General features: G+C 47.0%; 1 protein-coding gene across 3 annotated transcripts in view; it reads left to right on the top strand.

Annotated features, from left to right (window-relative positions):
- The window catches only part of DYNC2I1 (dynein 2 intermediate chain 1), a 120410-nt gene that overhangs the window by 32858 nt on the left and 62921 nt on the right, over positions 1-24631 (top strand). For all 3 annotated transcript variants that reach the window (XM_077268563.1, XM_077268562.1, XM_077268565.1), the window contains exons 5-6: positions 7315-7632; positions 10063-10131. In XM_077268563.1, the coding sequence (XP_077124678.1) occupies positions 7315-7632; positions 10063-10131 (387 nt within the window). The remainder of the gene's footprint in view (positions 1-7314; positions 7633-10062; positions 10132-24631) is intronic.

Raw genomic sequence — 24631 nt, 5'->3', positions numbered from 1 at the left:
TTAAAAAAGGTGGTGGGTTCCGTGGACGCGGCGCCGATGCCACCTCCAGTCTTGGTGGATGGCAATTTGGTATTTGAAGTCTCCAAGGTGGTTGACTCTCGAGTAGTGCGCCGCACTTTACAGTTTCTGGTACACTGGCGTGGTTATGGGCCGGAGGAGAGGTCTTGAGTACCAGCCTCGGACATACATGCGGACCGGCTGGTCAGTATGTTTCACCGCCGCCATCCGGACAAGCCAGGTCCTATAAGTCGTGAGGGCCCTGGGGTCCCTCGTAGAAGGCGGGGTACTGTCATGTCGGACGCTATTCACACTAGGGCGTCCGACAGACAGCGGTAATTCCACATTCGTCCACTATACGCTCAGTGGCGCCGGCTAGATTTTTATCCAGGTTGCCCAGGGTTAATCTAGCTGGTACTCGGGTTGGAGGCTGGGTCACGCCCACGGCCTTTAAATAGTATTGCTGGACTTTGGGCGTCACCGATTATAGCTTGTGTCTTGTGCCTGGTGATCTCGGTCTGGAGTGGTGGTCTTGGAGTAGAAATATCGTATCTGGTGGTGTATTATCCTTTGTTATATTTCTCCTTCCTATATTTGTATTTGTTTTGCCCTGGGTACATTATTGTGTTTTCCTGTGTGTCTGCGGCGTGGTGCGTTTTTTAGTTTTCCCTGTCCGTGCTTTCTGTGGGGGTTGGTGTGTGGTCTATTCACTGGGTGGCGGGTGGTGGTTTCAGCATAGGGCTGAAACAGGAGTCAGGGCCAGGCCTGGTGGCCCAGACAAGCACACCATTAGTGTAAATTCTGGGAGAGGGAAAGACAGGGTTTTCCCTAGTCTGAGTGATATCGCAGGGGCCCGGGTAACCAGCCTTAGCCTACCTAGTCTCCCCGTGACAGTAAGGTCCTGAGAAGGATTAAATCATGCAGATCAGATTGTGATCAGGGTTGTTGAGAATACCGCCCCTTGATACAACATTTTCCTTGAAATCAGTCATTTAGCTCAGTGATTTTCAACCTTTTTTGAGCCGCGGCACACTTTTTATACTTAAAAAATCCCGGGGCACACCACCAACCAAAATGGCACAAAATGACACTAAAACAGTACATATTCTACATATAGTTAATAATATAGATTCTAAATGTATTTATACTCGCTCAGTGTGAAACCTGGGCCTGTTTCGATAAACACAAAAGGGATATCCTGGCAGGAATGGTGGAGAGACACACACGAAGCTCTTCCTCAACAGTTCTCAGTCTCTCCCTGTTTTTAGTTTTTATCGCAGTCAAGCTTGAGAAGCCCAGCTCACATAGATATGTAGTCGAAAATGGGAGCAATGTCAAAATAGCTTTGTTGGCCAGAATGGGGAACTCCTTGGCAACAGATAACCAAAAACTGTCCAAAGGAAGATCAGCAAACTTTAGCTTTAAATTGCGATCTTGCTTCAGTTCAATTAGTTCCTCTTGCTCCTTTAAAGTCATGTCCTTTCCAGCAACGGATAATGAGCTGTATGGGTCCCTAACCCAGTCAAGGCATTCTGTGAAGGTTGAAGAGAAATAAAACGATAACTTCTCCTCAAAAGAGTTTTCAAATGTCTGCCAATCACCTCGCACATTGCAGCAGTGTTGTCATCATGCAGTTTCTCGGTGAGCGGGAACATCTGAAGGTTGCCTCCCTGCACATGTTGCTGCCAGAGCTGCAACTTTAAACGGAATCCGTTCATTTTATCAGTGCTTGTAAGCAGGTTTTCATTTCGGCCTTGCATCCGTGTGTTTAGTTCATTCAGATATTGAAATATATCAGCCAGGTATGCCAGCTTTGCACACCACTCATCACTTGCAAGCAGCTTTGAATAATCGGACCTCTCGTTTGTCAGAAATATTTTAAGTTCCTCTCGCAACTCATACACACGGGCCAGCACTTTGCCGCGTGACAGCCACCTGACCTCCGTGTGGAGCAATAAGATTTTATGTTCCGCTCCCATTTCTGTACACAAAGACGCAAATAAGCGACATCTCAAAGGTCGCGTCTTCACAAAGTTCACTATGCGCACAACATCATCCAACACGGGAGCTAGATCTGCTGGTAAGGTCTTCGCAACGAGGGCCTCACGGTGCAAGAAACAGTGGGTAACAAGAACATCTGGGTTTCTTTCTTTAACCCTACTTACAAAGCCTTTGATGCGCCCGACCATGGCTGCGGCTCCATCAGTGCAGACACCTGTGCAGTTCTCCCATGTAAGCCCACTTTTATCAAGATATTCCGATGTGACCTGGAATATTACCTCTCCTGTTGATTTTTCTGGCAGTGCCTTGCAAAATAGGAAGTTTTCTCTAATGGCTTCTCCATCCACAAAACGCACATTGGCCAACAGCTGACAATGTCCACTGATATCCGTCGACTCATCAAGTTGCAAGGCAAATGTCTTACTGATCCACACCTTTTCCAAAACAACTGTTTCAATGTCCGCAGACATGTCATCAATCCGTCTGGCAATTGTGTTATCAGAGAGAGGCACTTTAGCTATCTCTTTGGCTGCGTCAGGGCCAAGCATCTCATTTACAATAGCTTTACAAGCTGGCAGTATTAATGTTTCTGCCACAGTGTGTGACTTTTTTGATTTCGCTATGAGTTCAGCAACAATGTAGCTAGCTTTGAGGGCTCTCTCATTTACCTTTGTGCTTTTTCTCAAAAAAGTTGCCCGTTTCTCATTGTTTGTACGTAAGCGTACAAAATACTCCATCGGCTTGTTTTGAACGGAAGGGTGTTTCGTTTGGAGATGGCGTTTAAGCTTGCTTGGCACCATGGCGCTATTGGATAGCTTCTCACCACACACCAAGCACAGTGGTGTTGGTGCTGTCGCATCCCCAGTGAAAGTAAATCCAAATGAAAGATAGCTTTCACTGTATTGCCTTGAGCTTACCGTCTTGTCTTTTTTCTTTTGTCGACCTCTCATACTAGGGCCTTCATCTGGGTTAGAATTGTGTCCAGGGTCCTGTTCGGCATTTGCCTTTTCCATTCTCAAATACTTCTCTATCACTGCTGAGATAGTGTGCACAGCCACACACTAAAATAGAAGAGTATTACATTATCTGCCACACTTAAAGGACCTCTGCCAGGTACTAAAAGTACCAGCTCATATGCTGAGTATTCTGCCAACAGTTCATGTACTCAGGCAAAAGCTCATATAGTCAGCAACAGCTGATTAACTGTTAACCCCTTCCCGACCCATGACGCCACGTAGGCGTCATGAAAACCTGTGCCAATCCGACCCATGACGCCTATGTGGCGTCATGGAATGATCGCGTCCCTGCAGATCGGGTGAAAGGGTTAACTTCAATTTCACCCGATCTGCAGGGACAGGGGGAGTGGTACTTGAGCCCGGGGGGGTGGCTTAACCCCTCCGTGGCTACGATCGCTCTGATTGGCTGTTGAAAGTGAAACTGCCAATCAGAGCGATTTGTAATATTTCACCTAAACAACTGGTGAAATATTACAATCCAGCCATGGCCGATGCTGCAATATCATCGGCCATGGCAGGAAACCCTGATGTGAAAATGAAAATGAAAATTCCGTGCGGAAACGCTGCGTTGTATTTTCCGCAGCATGTCAATTTGTGCGAATTCCGCAGCGTTTTACACCTGTTCCTCAATAGGAATCCGCAGGTGAAATCCGCACAAAAAAGCACTGGAAATCCGCTGTAAATCCGCAGGTAAAACGCAGTGCATTTTACCTGCAGATTTTTCAAAAATCGTGCGGAAAAATCTCACACGAATCCGCAACGTGGGCACATAGCCTTAGGGTTGGAATTAGAGTTAGGGTTGGAATTAGGGCTAGGGTTGGAAATAGGGTTAAGATTAGGCTTGTGGTTAGGGTTACGGATAGGGTTAGGGGTGTGTTGGGGTTACAGTTGTGGTTAGGGTTGGGATTAGGGTTATGGCTGTGTTGGGGTTAGGGTTGTGGTTAGGGGTGTGTTGGGATTAGGGTTGTGATTAGGGTTATGGCTACAGTTGGGATTAGGGTTAGGGGTGTGTTGGAGTTAGTGTTGAAGTTAGAATTGAGGGGTTTCCACTGTTTAGGCACATCAGGGGTCTACAAACGTAACATGGCGCCACCATTGATTTCAGCCAATCTTGCGTTCAAAAAGTCAAATGGTGCTCCCTCCCTTCCAAGCCCCGACGTGCGCCCCAACAGTGGTTTACCCCCACATATGGGGTACCAGTGTACTCAGGACAAACTGGGCAACAACTATTGGGGTCCAATTTCTCCTGTTACCCTTGCAAAAATAAAAAATTACTTGCTAAAACATAATTTTTGAGGAAAGAACAATTATTTTTTATTTTCACGGCTCTGCGTTATAAACTTCTGTGAAACACTTGGGGGTTGAAAGTGCTCACAACACATCTAGATAAGTTCCTTGGGGGGTCTAGTTTCCAAAATGGGGTCACTTGTGGGGTGTTTCTACTGTTTAGGCACATCAGGGGCTCTGCAAATGCAACATGACGCCCGCAGACCATTCCATCAAAGTCTGCATTTCAAATGTCACTACTTCCCTTCCGAGCCCTGACGTGCGCCCAAACAGTGGTTTACCCCCACATATGGGGTATCAGCGTACTCAGGAGAAACTGGACAACAACTTTTGGGGTCAAATTTCTCCTGTTACCCTTGGGAAAATAAAAAATTGCTTGCTAAAACATCTTTTTTGAGGAAAGAAAAATGATTTTTTATTTTCACGGCTCTGCGTTGTAAACTTCTGTGAAGCTCTTGGGGGTTGAACGTGCTCACCACACATCTAGATAAGTTCCTTGGAGGGTCTAGTTTCCAAAATGGGGTCACTTGTGGGGGGTTTCTACTGTTTAGGCACATCAGGGGCTCTGCAAACGTAACATGATGCCCGCAGACCATTCCATCAAAGTCTGCATTTCAAAACGTCACTACTTCCCTTCCGAACCCCGGCATGTGCTCAAACAGTGGTTTACCCCCACATATGGGGTATCAGCGTACTCGGGAGAAACTGGACAACAACTTTTGGGGTCCAATTTCTCCTGTTACCCTTGGGAAAATAAAAAATTGTGGGCTAAAAAATCATTTTTGAGAAAAGAAAAATTATTTTTTATTTTCATGGCTCTGCGTTATAAACTTCTGTGAAGCACTTGGGGGTTCAAAGTGCTCACCACACATCTAGATTAGTTCCTTGGGAGGTCTAGTTTCCAAAATGGGTTCATATGTGTGGGAGCTCCAATGTTTAGGCACACAGGGGCTCTTCAAACGCGACATGGTGTCCGCTAATGATTGGAGCTAATTTTCCATTCAAAAAGCCAAATGGCATGCCTTCCCTTCCAAGCCCTGCCGTGCGCCCAAACAGGGGTTTACCCCCACATATGGGGTATCGTCGTACTCAGGACAAACTGGACAAAAACATTTGGGGTCCAATTTCTCCTATTACCCTTGGGAAAATAAAAAATTCTGGGCTAAAAATTATTTTTGAGGAAAGAAAAATTATTTTTTATTTTCAAGGCTCTGCGTTATAAACTTCTGTGAAGCACCTGGGGGTTATAAGTGCTCACTATGCATCTAGATAAGTTCCTTGGGGGGTCTAGTTTCCAAAATGGGGTCACTTGTAGGGGAGCTCCAATGTTTAGGCACACAGGGGCTCTCCAAACGCGACATGGTGTCCGCTAACGATTGGAGCTAATTTTCCATTCAAAAAGTCAAATGGCACGCCTCCCCTTCCGAGCCTTGCAGTGCACCCAAACAGTGGTTTACCCCCACATGTGAGGTATCGGTGTACTCAGGAGAAATTGTCCAACAAATTTTAGGATCCATTTTATCCTGTTGCCCATGTGAAAATGAAAAAATTGAGGCTAAAATAATTTTTTTGTGAAAAAAAAGTACTGTTTCATTTTTACGGATCAATTTGTGAAGCACCTGGGGGTTTAAAGTTCTCACTATGCTTCTAGATAAGTTCCTTGGGGGGTCTAGTTTCCAAAATGGGGTCACTTGTGGGGGAGCTCCAATGTTTAGGCACACGGGGGCTCTCCAAACGCGACATGGTGTCCGCTAAAGATTGGAGCCAATTTTTCATTCAAAAAGTCAAATGGCGCTCCTTCCCTTCCGAGCCCTGCCGTGCGCCCAAACAGTGGTTTACCCCCACATATGAGGTATCAGTGTACTCAGGACAAATTGGACAACAATGTTCGTGGTCCAGTTTCTCCTTTTACCCTTGGGAAAATAAAAAAATTGTTGCTAAAAGATCATTTTTGTGACTAAAAAGTTAAATGTTCATTTTTTACTTCTATGTTGCTTCTGCTGCTGTGAAACACCTGAAGGGTTAATAAACTTCTTGAATGTGGTTTTGAGCACCTTGAGGGGTGCAGTTTTTAGAATGGTGTCACTTTTGGGTATTTTCAGCCATATAGAACCCTCAAACTGACTTCAAATGTGAGGTGGTCCCTAAAAAAAATGGTTTTGTAAATTTTGTTGTAAAAATGAGAAATCACTGGTCAAATTTTAACCCTTATAACTTCCTAGCTAAAAAAAAATTTGTTTCCAAAATTGTGCTGATGTAAAGTAGACATGTGGGAAATGTTATTTATTAACTATTTTGTGTCACATAACTCTCTGGTTTAACAGAATAAAAATTAAAAATGTGAAAATTGCGAAATTTTCAAAATTTTCGCCAAATTTCCATTTTTTTCACAAATAAACTCAGAAATTATCGACCTAAATTTACCACTAACATGAAGCCCAATATGTCACGAAAAAACAGTCTCAGAATCGCTAGGATCCGTTGAAGCGTTCCTGAGTTATTACCTCATAAAGGGACACTGGTCAGAATTGTAAAAAACGGCCAGGTCATTAAGGCCAAAATAGGCTGGGTCATGAAGGGGTTAATGAGCTGTTGCTGACTTAATGATTATACACAGCATTATTGGCGGGCATTACCTTGGCGGCGGGCAAATGCGAGAGTCTCTCCGCTCTCAGGATGACGCGCCGGCCTCGGTGACGTCATTAAGTCGCGCGAGCGTTCAAAGTGTTATTCCGTGACTGCGCATCGCTGCGCATTGCCGGGGAACAAAACAAAGGGGGCACCATAGTTTGGGGAATTTTCCCCGCGGCACACCCGACTGGTTGAAAATCACTGATTTAGCTGGTTGGTATGGGTGTCAGGAATCTGTTGTTCCCCAATCTAATTTTAATGGCTTATAAGAGTGATAGGCCATCAATATCAGACTCCTGGAAAATCCCTTTAAATGTTATTCTTGTGAGATTAGTGACTGTCCTAATTAATATGTAATCTTCTCATCATTGTCTTATTCAAGAGCGAAGAACACGAGGATCGGAAGCAAAGACATCGCACAGAAAGCGAAGTGTTTACTATCCGTGACGCAGATCGGGAAAGGAGAAGGAGTGACAGAAGACATAGGGAGGCCTCTGACCGAGAGAAGAGACATCATAGCAGACAAGAGAAGGGGACACCTTCAGACCAAAGGTCCCCTGAAGATCCTGTCCTGTATTCAGACAGAGCTAAGGAAAAATCTTCTACTGAGGGTTATACACTTGGAGACAAAGAACAAAGACACAGGGACAAAAAAGACCGTAGAACGCGTGCACATGAGAGAATGAACACTGATTCCCAGGTAAAGGATGGCGGCATGTTCATCGGTTTCACTGACATTATGCAGGTTTTATTATGATCAGGGATGCAGAGATTACCAACCCTCCTGAATTATATTGCATTTTTCTTGAAATCCTAAAATCTTCAGATTATTGTCCTCATTTCTACATATGTTTATTTTATATAGTCTTAAGGCCCCGTCTCACTTAGCGACGCTAAAGCGATCCCGACAACGATACGACCTGTCAGGGATCGTTGCTGCGTCGCTATGTGGTCGCTGGTGAGATGTCAAACAGTGAGATCTTCCAACGATCGCAGCTGCGATCTCACTGTTTGACATCTCACCAGCGACCTGTAGCGACCTGTACAACGATGTCACATGGGAGCTATTATGACGATTCAGTGTCTGAGTCGTCAACGAGGTCGTTGGTAAGGTGTCAAACACAGCGATGTGTGCTACCCAGCGGGACCTCAACGATCAAAAAAAGGTCCAGGCCATTCCGACACAACCAGCGATCTCACAGCAGGGGCCTGGTCGCTGCTACGTGTCACACATAGCGAGATCGCTACTGAGGTCGCTGTTGCGTTCCAAAACTTGTGACTCAGCAGCGATCTCGCTAGCGATCTCGCTTAGTGAGACGTGGGCTTTAGACACAGTGCGTTTTTTAGGAAAAGCTGATTGACATCCAATTTAGGCCCAATATGTACCTAGCAGCCCTATTACAAGCTTTTGCTTCACCAGGACAGACCCCTTTGAGTACGTAAATGCTCTGGATTTTCCACCCAGATTTGCAGGCGGAAAACCTACAGTGTATTACAGAGACTCCAAAGTGAATTACATTTTAGGAAACCTCATACAAGCAGGAAAGCACAAATCTGACGGAAATTAGCCTATACCGTATAACAAGTGAATTGGGCTGAGTTGCATCCCTGCCCTTGTCCTACATGGGAGTGACACAGCAGTAAAAAAAATCTTTAACATTTTGAGTGGAAAAAATGATGTCTATTTTGTCCCATCTATTGATATAATCTTTTTTTTGGGTAACACTTTTAGGGCAAAATCCTACCGGTCATTTTCTCATTTTCTTAACATGTGTTGTGGTCCAGTGGGTATTATGGTTGCTATGTCCTTCCATTGTTCTTGTAATGGAGACATTGCAGTGGAGCTTCGCCCTAAGAACCAACATCGTGGCAGCTGTGTTCTCGGATATTATCTGACCTAGTATATCCATAGGCGCTTTGTATGTCGGTTTACAGACATTAGCAAATCACATCTATTTAAGACTGGAATTTCGTAATTCAAGTTAAAGACCCCCCCATATACATTAGTTTATTTCAGGAGTGGCCAACTATCTAGTGTGTACATGGGCCTGTGGTCATTCCCCCGGCAGATAATCAGTGCTGATTCTATTTGTTTCTGAGGACTATAAGCTGCCATCAGATGTACCTGGTAACAGCTTCTTCCTCTCTCCCCACTGAAAATATGTGTGCTTGGCTGAGGACACGATTTCGCACCAAAAATCAAATCTGCTACTAAGAGCAGACAAAAATTTGTACTTAAAGGGAATCTGTCACCGGGTTTTCCCATCTACAGTAGGGCCAGCACCTATACGCCCTCATATACAGTATTCTAGAATATTGTGTATATGTCCCCAATGTGCTTTGCTTAACACAAAAAAGACCTTTAATTATACTCACCTACGGCGTGGTCCAATGGACATTGCTGGTCTTGATCTGGCGCCTCCTCTCTTGTTACGATCACCGTCCTACTCCTGGCTTTGTGTGGATGACACATCCTCCTCATCCAGACTGTGTCCTTCATGTGGATTGGAAAAACCTGGTGACAGTTCCCTTTAATATTACTCTTACAAGCCCTTCATGTGAGCTCAGCTGCTCGGCATAGCTAGAAAAATGCTTTTTATCATTGTCCCGCGCCGTATGTTAATTGGCGCAAGTGGCCCGACGCTCATGTCAGCACAGTGCTTGATATTGCCACCTCTCCTGCCTTGCTTGCCAAGGATGATGTGTTGCATCTTAGGGGTCCCCTCGGACAGGATGCTTTAAATGCCGCTGTCAGAGATCGATAAGAGGCATTTAAAGGGTTACAGTTTAGCTCCAATCACTTTTGTTACAGGTAGATGTTGGCTGTATGACACAGCCGTCATCTGCTGGGTATAGTGTGGGCTCTGCTCCTGAGCCCGCTCTATACATTCGCTCTTTATGTGCTGTTCTTGTATGGTGGATGTCAAAATAGGTTAATCTATAGCTTTTCAGGCTCTATCTAAAAAATAAAATTGACTAAAACTGATAACTTCTGTAAAACTGTAGAGATGTTTTCATGGCAGGGATTACATTATTTTGTTGCCTTCCTTGCATGCATCAATTTTTGCGTTGATTTTTCCTTTTTTTTCCCTTATAATGATGTAAAAATGTTTTGTTTCCATTCTAACAGGAAAACATCTCGAGTTATAAAAGCCATTCAAAGTTGTTGCTGGCCAAAGCTGAAAGCTATGATGACAAGGTAACAGTTACCTTTTCTCAACTGTATATCATGCTGTCACTTTAGGGAAAAATCGAAATGTTACTTATTAATATACTATATGGTGAAACATCTACCCACTGTTGGATTTGGTCAAGTCTAAATTTATAACCTGGAGTAGACTCCCCCTCTCTGTCGTAGGCCGCATTAACCTAATTAAAATGATACTGCTTCCCAAACTCAATTATTGCTTTCAACATAGTGCTGTACCAATACCCAAGTCATTTTTCGCAAAATTAAATTCCTTAATCACATCCTTTATATGGGGGAAGACCAGGCCCAAACTCAAACTATCTATTCTACAGAGACCAAAAAAGGGGGGTGGGGCGGCTTTACCAGACCTCTATCTGTACTACCTTGCCGTGCAAGCTAAGGTGATAAGTAAATGGATGCCTAATAGCTCCCTACCTAATTCCGAGAGTCATTTAATTCACTCTGCCCGGATTGATTGCCCACTGGGATTTTTGGAGATGGAGAAAGTTGGTGCTTGTCGTCTGTTGCCTATGCTCCGGCTAGCGAGATTGGTATGGAGACCAATAAAAAGAATTATTAAATTTGTGGATGTCATAGCTGAAATGCCACTGTGGAATAATGGTTATATGCCAGAATTACTAAATCACCCATCCACTGATTTCTGGGTCTCCCGTGGTGTTCTCTCGGTGAGCGATATACATAACCAGGGGGTTTTTGTAACCTTTGAACAATTACAAAATAATTACAACATCCCTAGGTCTCAATTCTTCCGGTATTTACAGCTAAGGTCAGCTTTCCAATCGCACATACGGAATGTAGGTACGGTTCGGGCGATCTCTTCTTTACCTTTGATAGGTATCCTCAACTCACAGGGTCCTCAAGGACTCATTTCCTCTTTATATACATATCTACTATCCGTGGGAGATGGGTCTGTCATCAATTCTGTCAAAGGGAAATGGGAGGAACTCCTTCCCGATGTACTGGGAGAGGAATGGGAGGATATTCTTGAGTCTTCAACTAAAGTTTCCCCTTCAATCAATAATAGGATGACCCAGTTATATATCATATATCAGGCCTATTTGACCCCGACGTGACTCTTTAAAATGGGCCGCTTACATTCGTCAGATTGCTTACGGTGTCATATGCTTGATGCAGATTTTGTTCATATGATTTGGAGGTGCCCTGTAGTTCTCCATTACTGGAGAGAGGTAACGACATTATTAACGTCTTTATTGTCGATCCCTGTCCCGCTCGAACTATTGACCTGTTTGTTCGGGGTGTGGGATACGGAGACTTTGGATCATTATACTGGGATCTTTCTCCGAGAGACGCTCTCTTTGGCAAGGAAGGTATTAGTGTTAAGATGGATGGTTGGCTCCCCCCCGACCCTTAGAGTTTGGATTGATCTGGTGAATTCAATTATCCCATATGAAAAAACAATGTATCAAAATAGAGGATGTCCAGGTAAATTCGAGAAGATATGGGGCGGATGGAATTCCTCTTGTCGTACTCTATAGTCTGCACTGACTAGACATCTACATGGGAAGGTGGGCTTGTGGTTTTCGGGGGCATCGCTCATAGAGCAGGATTTAAATCTGTTTTTCTTTCGGCGACTTACTGTTAATGGTTAAAGTTGTATAATAGGTATTTTCTTATAAGGAACTAATGATTTACCATGCACATTTCATTACCTTTGTAACTTCTGGTATGATGATGTTTTGCAACTGTTTGTATTTCATGGTATAATTAATGACGATAATTGCAAATGTGTGCAATGTTTGTTTATTCTGAACTAATAAACGAATTTAAAAAAAAAAATATACTATATGGTGGCCCGATTCTAACGCATCGGGTATTCTAGAATATGTATAGTAGTATATAGCACAGCCCACTTAGTATATAGCACAGCCCATGTAGTATATAGCACAGCCGACGCAGTATATAACACAGCCCACGTAGTATATAACACAGCCCACGTAGTATATAACACAGCCCACGTAGTATATAACACAGCCCACGCAGTATGTTACACAGCCACGTAGTATATTGCACAGCGATGTAGTATATAACACAGCCCATGTAGTATATAACACAGCCATGTACTATATAACACAGCCCACGCAGTATATAACACAGCCACGCAGTATATTGCACAGCCACGTAGTATATAGCACAGCCCACGTAGTTTATAGCACAGAGACGTAGTATATAACACAGTCCACGCAGTATATAACACAGCCCATGTAGTATATAGCAATGTGGGCACCATATCCCTGTTAAAAAATAATTAAAATAAATAATAGTTATATACTCACCTTCCGTCGGCCCCCGGATCCAGGCCAGGCGTTTAGCGATGCTCCTCGCGACGCTCCGTCATCATCATCATCATCACGTGATCATGTAGCGGTCTCGCGAAACCGCTACGTCATCATCTCGCAAGACAGCTACGTCATCATCTCGGGAGACCGCTACGTGATCTCGAGGAGCGGGAAAGGCGCCGGAAGGTGAGTATATAATGATTTTTTATTTTTTTTAATTATTTTTAACATTAGATCTTTTTACCATTGATGCTGCATAGGCCCCTCCATACTCCCCTCCAGTCAGCGGCCACATAGGGTTAATAGCAGCGTTAACAGACTGTGTTACACTGCGTTATGCATTCCGTGTAACGGACTGCTAAAACACTATGTGGCCGCTGACTGGAGGGGAGTATGGAGGGGGCACTGACTGAAGGGGAGTAGGGAGAGGCCAATTTGCGACTGGACTGTGCCTGTCGCTGACAGTTAGAAACTGACAGAAGTACCCCTTAGGCAATTATATATATAGATGGGCATATAAACTTTTTCACTCAAAAAAGGCAGATGATATATATATACCGTATATACTAGAATATAAGCCAACCCGAGTATAAGCCGAGGCACCTACTTTTGCCACGAAAAACTTGGTAAGCTTATTGACTCGAGTGTAAGCCAGGTATGCATTGTCCCCTCATCCCTATCGTGGTATGCATGGCTCCCCAGTCCCTGTCATTGTATGCATGGATTTCCAGTCCCTGTCATTGTATGCATGGCTCTTCCGTCCCTGTCCTGGTGTGCATAGCTCCCCAGTCCCTGTCCTATTATGCATGGCTCCCCAGCCCCTGTCCTGTTATGCACGGCTCCCCAGCCCCTGTCCTGTTATGCATGGCTCCCCAGTCCCTGTCCTGGTATGCATGGCTCCCCAATCCGTGTCCTGGTATGCATGGCTTCTTATCCCTATGTATGATTCCTGTTAAAAAAACATCTTATTTACCTGCCTGCGCTCCCTCGGTGGCACTGCATCTTGTTCCAGCTTCCAGCAGCTCTTCCTGCCGAGCGATCACGTGGCCCCGCTCATTAAGGTAATGAATATGCGTGCCACGCCTATTGGAGTGGAGAGGTGTGCATATTCATTACCTTAATGAGCGGTGCCACGTGATCGATCGTCTGGAGCTGCGGGCGCAGGCGGCCAGAACGAGATGCAGTGCCAGCACCGATGGTGCCCCGGTAGGTGAGTATGATGAGTGCTGGAAGGTGGCGGTTGCCACTGTGCGCTATTACAGCAGCGGCACAGGCTTTAGCCACAGCCGCCGGCTTCGGTCTCTGTGACCCGCCGCTCCCCCTCCCTCTGCCGGCTATCTGGGACCGTAACTCGCGTATAAGCCGAGGGGGGCGTTTTCAGCACAAAAAAAGTGCTGAAAAAACTTGGCTTATACACGAGTATATACGGTATGTATATGTATATGTGTGTATATATATATATATATATATATATATATATATATATATATATATATATATATATATATATATATATATATATATATATATATATATATATATATATATAGTAGTCCTAAAAAGGAAGCAGCACACCACTGTCTGTGAATAAGGAGCTATTTTATTTAGTCCATGATGGTGACGTTTCGGTTCAGTGTAGCGAACCTTTTTCAAGCACTGAACCGAAACGTCGCCATCATGGGCTAAATAAAATAGCTCCTTATTCACAGACAGTGGCGTGCTGCTTCCTTTTTTTGAGTACTACATGCAAGGTTTGGTATATGCCCGTGGAAGCTCTTTTGCACCTAGATTCTTTCCATGTTGAATGTGCTGCTCTATTTTTCTATTTCTTACATATATGTATATATTAAAATAATGTTTTTAACAAAAAGTCTGTTGCCTAGATAAAGTCAGTCTGAATGAGCCAGAGACAAATTATTATCTGCCCTTTGGAAATAATTGCAGTGGTGGCCGAGATTCTACAGCAGCAGCGAGGGGGCCAGATAAGCACTATGTCTCCACTGCTATTTTCTTTTGTTGGTTTTCAAAGTGAATTTTAAACCCGTCTGTGACAGTTCTGCTCCCATTTTGCATAGTTTTATTTGTGCTCACTAGGTTTGGATCAGAATTTAGCATACCGCAGAATAAACATTTATGTGAGGAAAGCCTTTTGCTCCACTCAAACTATTCAAGCACCGCACACACTGTAATGTTATGTTTGATAGATCAGTAGGAAACGTACATTGTGTGCGGCTTCTGGACGTCTTTCCACTACTCAGACAACCCTTATCAATCAGTGTTTTTGCCATCAATAAAATAATAACATTTATATTCACCTCCGGTGTCAGAGCTGTCCCATCAGTGATAGCGCGGGCTCTCCCACTGATTGCGTCACATTATTATGTCACATGATCCTTGTGCCCAATAAGCACTGGCTTCACTCCCCGCTTTTTGGACAAATCAGAAATCAATAGGAAGTCAGAGCTGCAGCTGGCCGCTCACTACCTCTTCATATCTGATACGTCAGAAGTCGGGGAGAGGGAAGCCAGTGATTATTGGGCACAAGGATCGCATGACATAACAAGGTGGTGCAATCAGTGGGAGAGCCTGTGCCGGCACTGCTGGGACAGCGCTGACGGCGAAGGAGAGTATAAGTGTTATGTTACTACAGCTGCTCAAAGAGATAGTCACAGGAACACTTTCCATTTAAGATTTCAACTGGTTTATTAAAACGTACTGCATAAACAAGTGTAAAGTTAAGTATATAAACACTGCCCTTCTGGCATAACGGGAAAAACAAAATAGAATACAGTACAATTTGCGTGGCTGCAGGAATCCGCCAGCTCATGGGAAAAAAAAAAACACGGTTCAGTTCTCTTTAAGGCTACTTTCACACTTGCATCTTATGGCGTACGTCGCAATGCGTCGTTTTGGAGAAAAAACGTATCCTGCAAAGTTGCCCGCAGGATGCGTTTTTTCTCCATAAACTTGCATTAGCGACGCATTGCAACGGATTGCCACACGTCCCATCCGTCATGCGACGGATGTTTTGTGTTTTAGCGGACCGTCAGCACAAAAAAAGTTCCATGTAACATTTTTTTGTGCGTCGCGTCCGCCATTTTCGACCGCGCATGCGTGGCCGAAATTCCCCCCCTTCCTCCCCGGACTGCAGAATGGGCAGCAGATGCATTGTAAAACTGCATCCGCTGCCCACGTCTTGCAGTTATTTCACAGTGTCCGTAGGTATATTGTCCCGACGCATTGCGACGGGCCCGTACCGACGGATCAGTGTGAAAGTAGCCTAACACGAGCACAGCTCTGGAGATCTCGTCTCCAGACACACCGAACATTGAATGAGTCCAAAGGCTCCACATTTACATTGTGGACCACACCCTGGGGTGGGGATATGGTGAACAGCCTCCCACCCACTCTTCACTGTTCACAGAAACCCAGCCCTTATCATGACCGATTAACCCCTCTCAGCATTTAGTGTGCTGGAGAATTTTTCCGGTTTCATATCACTGAGGCTAACAGCCTCACTGACACATACGAGGGGGCGTTCATTAAAGATTTCCCCTCACTCACTTCCTGTTGACTGAGAGCAATGAAACTTGGCACAGTTATTAAATCCTTCTCTACATATGTGCCACCTAGGGACACCCACATCTCCCATCTCTTTAAGCAACTGTAAACATCTTGTTTGTAGAAGTTGGCAGGTTGCTTCAAAAGCCACTTTGTGACTTCGGAAATCAGAGTCTCATCATCTGGAAAACGCTTGCCCTTCAAAAATAACTTAATTGTTGGAAAGAGGTGGAAGTCCTATGTAGCGAGGTCGGGTTAATAAGGGGGATGCGGTAGAATTTCAGAGCCTCGGGAGCATGCTTCAATTTGGGCAACGTGCGTTGTGAACCGGTGCATTGTCTTGCAGAAGGTGGACACTTTTGGGGAGCATGCCACATCTCTTGGTTTTGATGGCCTCCCGCAATTTCCGCAGCAGTGATCATGGTACTCTTTGCTAGGAAATCCATCAATACTACTCCGTGCTGGTCCCAAAATACTGTGAGCATGACCTTGCCTGCCGAGGGTTGGGCTCGTGCCTTCTTTGAAGGCGGTGAGTCATGATGCTTCCATTGCATTGGCTGGACTTTAGTCTCAGGATCATAGTGATGGACCCAGCTTTCATCCTGTGTGATCAGTCTGTCGAAAAAGTCCTCCTGGTTTTCATGTCACATCGTCAATAGAGCCTGAGAGCATTCGGCTCGCTCCTGCTTATGGAAAGGTGTGAGCAGCTGGGGAACCCAGCGAGTGGATACATTATGCATGTGAAGATGGTCTTGGATCATTTTTTCCACGGACCCCACACTAATCTTGACATTTTGAGCTAAGTGGCGAATGTTTACGCAGCGATTTTCCAAAATGGGAGCAGAGTGGGGTCGTCCTGAAATTGGAGCTGTTTGCACCCTAAAGTCCGACCACATTTGAATTGACGATGCCAGTTGTTGACTACATCATATGATGAGGAATCATCACCATAAACCTCTTTCATCTCATCGAACGTCTCCTTCGGTGTGCAGCCTTTCAAGTAAAGGAACTTGATGATTGCTCTGTATTCCACTGGATCCATTATCTCACACCACTACAGCACCTGTAAAATCAAGACCATTACCAGTCCTGAGTTGCAAATTGGCACGTAAACCTGTAGAGACTTAAATCATTACACATGTGCAGTTTCTGTGATAAATAGAAGTGGGTCAGGGGAAATCTTTAACCCCTTTCTGACCTCGGACGGGATAGTATGTCCGACGTCAGATACCCCGCTTTGATACAGGGCTCCGGCAGTGAGCCCACATCAAAGCCGGGACATGTCAGCTGTTTTGAACAGCTGACATGTGCCCGCAATAGCGGCGGGTAAAATCGCGATTCACCTGCCGCTATTAACTAGTTAAATGCCGCTGTCAAACGCTGACAGCGGCATTTAACCGGCGCTTCCAGCCGGGTGGCCGTAAATTAGCGCATCGCTGACCCCAGTCACATGATCGGGGGTCAGCGATGCTTCTGCAGAGTAACCATAGAGGTCCTTGAGACCTCTATGGTTACTGATCCCGGATAGCTGTGAGCGCCACCCTGTGGCCGGCGCTCATAGCACACCTGCATTTCTGCTGCATAGCAGCGATCTGATGATCGCTGCTATGTAGCAGAGGCGATTGAGTTGTGCCAGCTTCTAGCCTCCCATGGAGGCTATTGAAGCATGGCAAAAGTAAAAAAAAAAAGTAAAAAAAAAAAAATATAAAAGTTTAAATCACCCCCCTTTCGCCCCATTCAAAATAAATCAATAAAAAAAAAATCAAACCTACACATATTTGGTATCCCCGTGTTCAGAATCGCCCGATCTATCAATAAAAAAAAGCATTAACCTGATCGCTAAACGGCGTAGCGAGAAAAACATTTGAAACAACAGAATTACGTTTTTTTGGTCGCTGCGACATTGCATTAAAATGCAATAACGGGCGATCAAAAGAACGTATCTGCACCAAAATGGTATCATTAAAAATGCCAGCTCGGCACGCAAAAAATAAGCCCTCAACCGACCCCAGATCATGAAAAATGGAGACGCTACGAGTATCGGAAAATGGCACAATTTTTTTTTTTCTTTTAGCAGAGTTTGGAATTTTTTTTCACCACTCAGATAAAAAATAACCTAGACGTGTTTGGTGTCTATGAACTCGTAATGACCTGGAGAATCATAATGGCAGGTCAGTTTTAGCATTTAGTGAACCTAGCAAAAAAGCCAAACAAAAAACAAGTGTGGGATTGCACTTTTTTTGCAGTTTCACCACACTTGGAATTTTTTTCCCATTTTCTAGTACACGACATGCTAAAACCAATGATGTCGTTCAAAAGTACAACTTGTTTCGCACAAAATAAGCCCTCACTTGGCCAAATTGACGGAAAAATAAAAAAGTTATGGCTCTGGGAAGGAGGGGAGCGAAAAACGAACACGGAAAAACGGAAAATCCCAAGGTCATGAAGGGGTTAATGAACGCCCCTCGCATCTGCCCTCTAGTATTTTACCAGTGACCTTCTCACACTGGAGAAAGCATGCTGATTGAGGAGGGGTTTGTCCGAATAGTGGACGTATCCCTTTAACTTGTACCCAGTAAGTGAAGCCTTTCTGAGACTATGGTAATATTCAGAAGCGTACAGTTACCTTCCCAGTTAGGTAAATCAACATTGTCAGCCATACTAAACATCACTTAATTGCAGAGACATTCAGTAAGCGTTAAAGGATTTTTTTTGTTTTTTCTCTTTCGTTTTTTTCCTCCCCTTCTACCAAGAGCTATATATATATTTTTTTTTGTTGATGTAGCCGTGTGAGAACTTGCTTTTCTCCTACGTATCATTGGGGGACACAGGACGAATGGGTGTTATGCTGCTGCCACCAGGAGGACACTAAGTTAAACACACACAAAAGATTAACTCCTCCCCTGCAGTATACACCCACGGGCTGGAGAATCCGGAGCCAGTTCTTACTTAGTGTCTCAGGAGGCACTTGGGTCCTCAGGACCCCACCAATTTTTAATTTAACGGAGAGAAGGGGGCGACAGGCAAATTTTCAGCTCTGATCTCCCCCGCACCAACAACGGGCAAGTACATGGAGCGTTCCTCCTGTATCCTTTCCCGCGACGATGGATGCCAGCCCTGGCTCACTTTTCAGTGTGGCGACGGTTCCTTAGCGTTCCGATCTCCCTCCCTCCCTCTCAGGCGACCACGGGGACTAATCATCCACCTAAGTTTCCTGGAGCCAGGGCACAGCCGGACAGAATGACATGGCGTCCGTGCAGCCGCCCACTGCATCACCACTGAATATAGCGGACGACGCATGGCGGCAGAAGCTCTCCACCCTCTCCCTACCAAGGTGAAGGTGGATGGAGCATTGGTTCCATCGCACAGGGTAAGTGCGGGGGCCGACGAGCTGACAGGGGGGGACCCCTTACTCTCTTACTAATGCGGCTCTGCAGCCGCGGGGCAGCGTTATAATTCTGAGGGGGCACGGCGGTCTTTCCGGCGCTCCGTTGGCGCGGTGGCACCTCGGCCCGGTCCGGACTCCATGCACGCCTACGTCCGCCCAAGACACGCCCCCTCCCTGGGCGCTTCTCGCTCCCGAGAAGCGCCCTTCTCACATCTCGGCGGCCATCTTGGACCAGGAAGTGCGCTGGCGGCTTTGCAGCAACGCAGTGCACAGGACATCAGGATCTCCCTGCCAGGCCACCGCAGAACTTTGGTGAGACGCACTCAGTAGGATTGTCTCCCCCCCTGCCAGTACGCTCACTTAATCACAAATATGTCACAGTCTAAGCAAAAACGGACTGGAAAGACCCACTCCGTTATTTTTGCTGTGTGCACCTCCTGCAAGGTATCTCTGCCCCGAGGTCACACTGACCCGCTGTGCACCGCCTGCGAAATGTCGGCGGCTCAGGTTACTCCGGCCTCTGACCCGGAATGTAGCGAGCCTAGTACCCCCGCATGGGCATCCTCCCTCGCTCGATCTGTGGCATCCTTGGAAAGGACGATACAGTCTCTCCGTGAGCCGTCCCTTAGCCAGGGCACTTCCACGGATGATATAACGCGGTCTAAGAACCCCTCTCGGCCTAGAGGTCGTACCGTTTCCAGAAGCCCTCACTCATCCAAAAAGAGGTCCAGGGTAATATCTCCGGTCCGGGATCAGCCTTCCGGCTCAGAGAGCGAAGTCTCTCGTCACTCATCCCCGACTCATAGCAGGGAATCCCTCCTGGACGACGCGTCCAACGCGTCCTGTTCCCCAGAGTATCATCACGATCAAGAGACTTTAGATTCTCTCATAGACTCTGTAAGTCAGACACTACAGTTAGAGGAGGAAACCCCGTCCAAGGCGGTTCATCCCGTATCATTCGGGCGAACCACAAAGGCTCATAAATTTTTTCCTACGCACCCTCAATTCAAGGACATAGTCGATCACCATAGAGTCCGTCCGGATAAACGTTTCTCAGGACAGAAGGCTATGCAATTGAAGTATCCGTTTGCTCAGGACCTAGCTAGGGACTGGTCTCAGTCACCCTCCGTGGACCCGCCAGTGTCGCGGCTAGCCACCAAGGCGGTTCTATCCTCCTCTGAGGGTGCGTCCATCAAGCATCCCACTGATAGACAAATTGAACAGATGGCTCGCTCGGCCTTTGAAGCCTCCTCGGCTTCTCTCTTTCCCTCTTTTGCCGTCACGTGGGTTGCAAAAGCTATGTCCCATTGGGCCGAGTCTTTATCCTCTACAGCACTACGTGCCGACTTACCCCCAGAAATTTCACACCTGGCCACTCAGATCGCTAGAGCGGGGGACTTCGTAGTTTCCGCATCCTTAGACGCGGCCAACTGTGCCTCACAGGCAGCGGCCAATGCTGTCACGATCCGCAGATCCCTTTGGCTCAGGGACTGGAAAGCGGACTCGGGATCCAAAAAATCCCTCACGTCTCTTCCATACCAGGGCGAACGCCTATTTGGGGACAAACTAGACAAAATAATTGCAGACTCCACAGGAGGAAAGAGCAAATTCCTTCCCCAGCAACGAACTTTTCGTCCCTTTCGCAACCAACAGGGCCGAGGCCGATATTTCCGTTTCGGCTCCAATTGGTCCAATCCCTCCTCCGCGCCACCCGGCGTCGGGAGAGGTCAGCGCAAGGACAGAGCCTCCCAGCCATCTTACAAACCTTCTCCCACTTGGAGAGGCAGACCCAGACAACAGGGATTCCGAGGGTCCAGACCTAACAGGTCTCCACCTCAATGACTCTTGGCAAACGCCGAAGGACACCGACAGAGTAGGCGGCCGCCTACTCTTCTTTCGGGACGCGTGGCTCTCGGTAGTTCCCGACCGATGGGTCCGCGACCTAGTGTCCTCCGGTTACAAGATAGAGTTTGTCTCTCTTCCCCCATCTCGTTTCTTCCAGTCCCCTCCTCCCAGAGCAATGGTCTGTCAGTACTTCCAGGCCATAAGGTCGCTATGGGAAGACGGGGTCATCATCCCGGTACCTCAGAACGAGAGGTACCAAGGTTTCTATTCCAATCTTTTCATCGTACCAAAAAAGGACGGCTCAGTACGTCCAATATTAGACCTCAAGCTTCTCAACAAGTACGTCCGCGTACATCGATTCCGTATGGAGTCCCTCCGCTCGGTAATTGCCTCTCTGGAAGAGGGCGAGTTCCTTGCATCTCTGGATGTTCAGGACGCTTACCTGCACATTCCCATCCTACCGTCTCATCAGCGTTTCCTCCGCTTCGCGGTCCAGGGGCACCGTTTCCAGTTTGTCGCCCTACCCTTCGGGCTGGCCACCGCTCCTCGGGTATTCACCAAGGTCATGGCAGCTGCCGTGGCCATTCTCCATGCTCGAGGCATAGTGGTGTTGCCCTACTTGGACGACATTCTCATAAAAGGCTCCTCTTTTCGATCCTGCTCAGAAGCAGTAGACGTCACCATAAATACCTTTTTGCGCCTGGGTTGGAAAATCAACTTCAAGAAATCTTCCCCAGTCCCGGCTCAAACCATATCCTACCTGGGGATGATCCTAGACTCTTCTCAGGGTCTAGTACTCCTACCTCCGGAAAAGGTATCCACACTACAGAGAGAAGTCCGAAAGCTTACCCAACCTCGCCCTCACTCCCTACGCTTCTCCATGAGGGTACTCGGCAGGATGGTGGCGGCAATGGAGGCAGTGCCTTTTGCTGTATTTCACCTCCGTCCCCTACAGCACGCCCTTCTAGCAGTATGGGACAGGAATCCTGCCTCGCTCGACCGCCGTCTCCTGCTCTCTCGCCCAATCAGGCAGTCCCTCAGGTGGTGGACCAAGAGGTCCTCCCTGACTCGGGGGAAGTCTTTCCTTCCGGTGCACTGGCTGGTTGTCACAACGGACGCCAGTCTCTTCGGCTGGGGTGCTGTGTTCCAGCGCCACTCGACTCAGGGTCGCTGGTCCCCGCAGGAATCCCAGCTGCCCATCAACATCCTAGAGATTCGGGCAATCAGACTGGCACTCCGCCATTTTCATCCGTTTCTTTCCGGCCGCGCGGTCAGAGTCCAGTCCGACAACGCCACTGCGGTAGCCTACATCAACCGCCAAGGGGGCACTCGCAGCAAAGCGGCCATGGTCGAGGTAACGCTCATTCTCCGCTGGGCCGAGACCAACCACTCCATACTCTCAGCAGTTTACATCCCAGGCGTGGAAAACTGGGAAGCGGACTTTCTCAGTCGCCACAGCCTCGATCCCGGAGAGTGGTCTCTTCATCCCGCAATCTTTCACCAGATATGCTCTCGATGGGGGACTCCGGACGTGGATCTAATGGCATCTCGCCTCAATTGCCAGGTTCCCGTCTTCATGGCCAGGTCTCACGACCCCTCAGCCTTCGGAGCCGATGCTCTCGTCCTCTCATGGCAGGGTTTCAGACTCCCATACATCTTTCCCCCAATTCCCCTTCTGGCAAAGGTAATCAGGAAGGTCAGGGCAGAACGGATTTCAGTAATTCTCATCGCTCCGGACTGGCCGCGCAGGACATGGTACGCCGAGATGGTGCAACTGGTCTCAGACGTACCTTGGAGGCTGCCGAGCCGCGCAGACCTCCTGTCTCAAGGGCCCATTTACCACCCGAACTCAGAGGCCCTGTGTTTAACGGCGTGGCCGTTGAGTCCTGGGTACTGAGGCAGAAGGGTCTGCCCCAGACGGTTATATCTACCATGCTCCGCGCACGCAAGTCTTCTTCCATGCGCATCTACCACCGCGCCTGGAAGGTATACTTCGCCTGGTGCAGGGATCGGGGACGTTTCCCCCTCCAATTTTCTATTCCTCACATTTTGGAATTCCTCCAATCAGGCGTAGACTTGGGCCTTGCCCTCAGTTCTCTTAAGGGCCAAATTTCTGCTCTCTCGGTTTTTTTCCAGAGAAGGATTGCAAACAGACTGCAAGTCAAGACTTTCATCCAGGGAGTTTCTCATATGGTTCCGCCTTACAGAATGCCCTTGGAACCATGGGACCTGAATCTGGTCCTCTGTGCTCTTCAAGAGCCCCCTTTTGAGCCCTTGCATGAGGTGTCCTTGCTGCTCTTGTCGTGGAAAGTTGCCTTCCTCGTGGCTGTCACGTCTATTAGACGTGTCTCTGAGCTGGCAGCTCTGTCTTGCCAACCTCCTTTCCTCGTGTTCCACCAGGACAAGGTAGTTCTACGGACATGTCCGTCTTTTCTTCCGAAGGTCGTTTCCTCCTTCCATCTTAATGAGGATATTGTCCTTCCCTCACTGTGCCCTGCTCCTTCTCACCGCACGGAAAGGGCTCTCCACACTCTGGACTTAGTGAGGGGTCTCAGACGTTATGTCTCCAGAACTGCGTCTCTCCGTAGGTCAGACGCCTTGTTCGTTCTTCCGGAAGGGCCACGGAAGGGACTTCCCGCTTCCAAGGCCTCCATTGCCAAGTGGATTCGTTCCGCCATCCAAGAGTCCTACCGTGTCAAGGGTCACGCCGCACCTCCGGGGATCAAGGCTCATTCTACCCGGTCAGTCGGCGCGTCCTGGGCCATCCGGCACCAGGCATCGGCAGCGCAGGTCTGCAAGGCTGCTACATGGTCCAGCCTGCATACATTCACGAAGCACTACCATGTGCACTCTCAGGCCTCGGCAGACGCGTCCGTCGGTAGGCGAATCCTACAAGCGGCAGTGTCTCATCTGTAGCTCGTAGGCACGCACAGCATTTATAACTTCTTGTTCCCACCCAGGGACTGCTTTGGGACGTCCCATTCGTCCTGTGTCCCCCAATGATACGTAGGAGAAAAGGAGATTTTTGTGTACTCACCGTAAAATCTTTTTCTCCGAGTCAATCATTGGGGGACACAGCACCCTCCCTGTTAGCCTAGTTTGGCTCGGTTATTCTTTTCAGTCGGTGTTTTGACTGTAACATGTTTACTGTTATTATCTGGTTTACTCCTACTGCTTTGTTACCGAACTGGCTCCGGATTCTCCAGCCCGTGGGTGTATACTGCAGGGGAGGAGTTAATCTTTTGTGTGTGTTTAACTTAGTGTCCTCCTGGTGGCAGCAGCATAACACCCATTCGTCCTGTGTCCCCCAATGATTGACTCGGAGAAAAAGATTTTACGGTGAGTACACAAAAATCTCCTTTTTGGTGGCATGATTTGTACTTTTGAATGACACCAT

Source organism: Ranitomeya variabilis, chromosome 6 (genome assembly GCF_051348905.1).
Source record: "Ranitomeya variabilis isolate aRanVar5 chromosome 6, aRanVar5.hap1, whole genome shotgun sequence".
In the NCBI taxonomy this organism is placed as follows: Eukaryota; Metazoa; Chordata; class Amphibia; order Anura; family Dendrobatidae; genus Ranitomeya; species Ranitomeya variabilis.
This window is presented reverse-complemented; position numbering and strand designations above follow the sequence as displayed.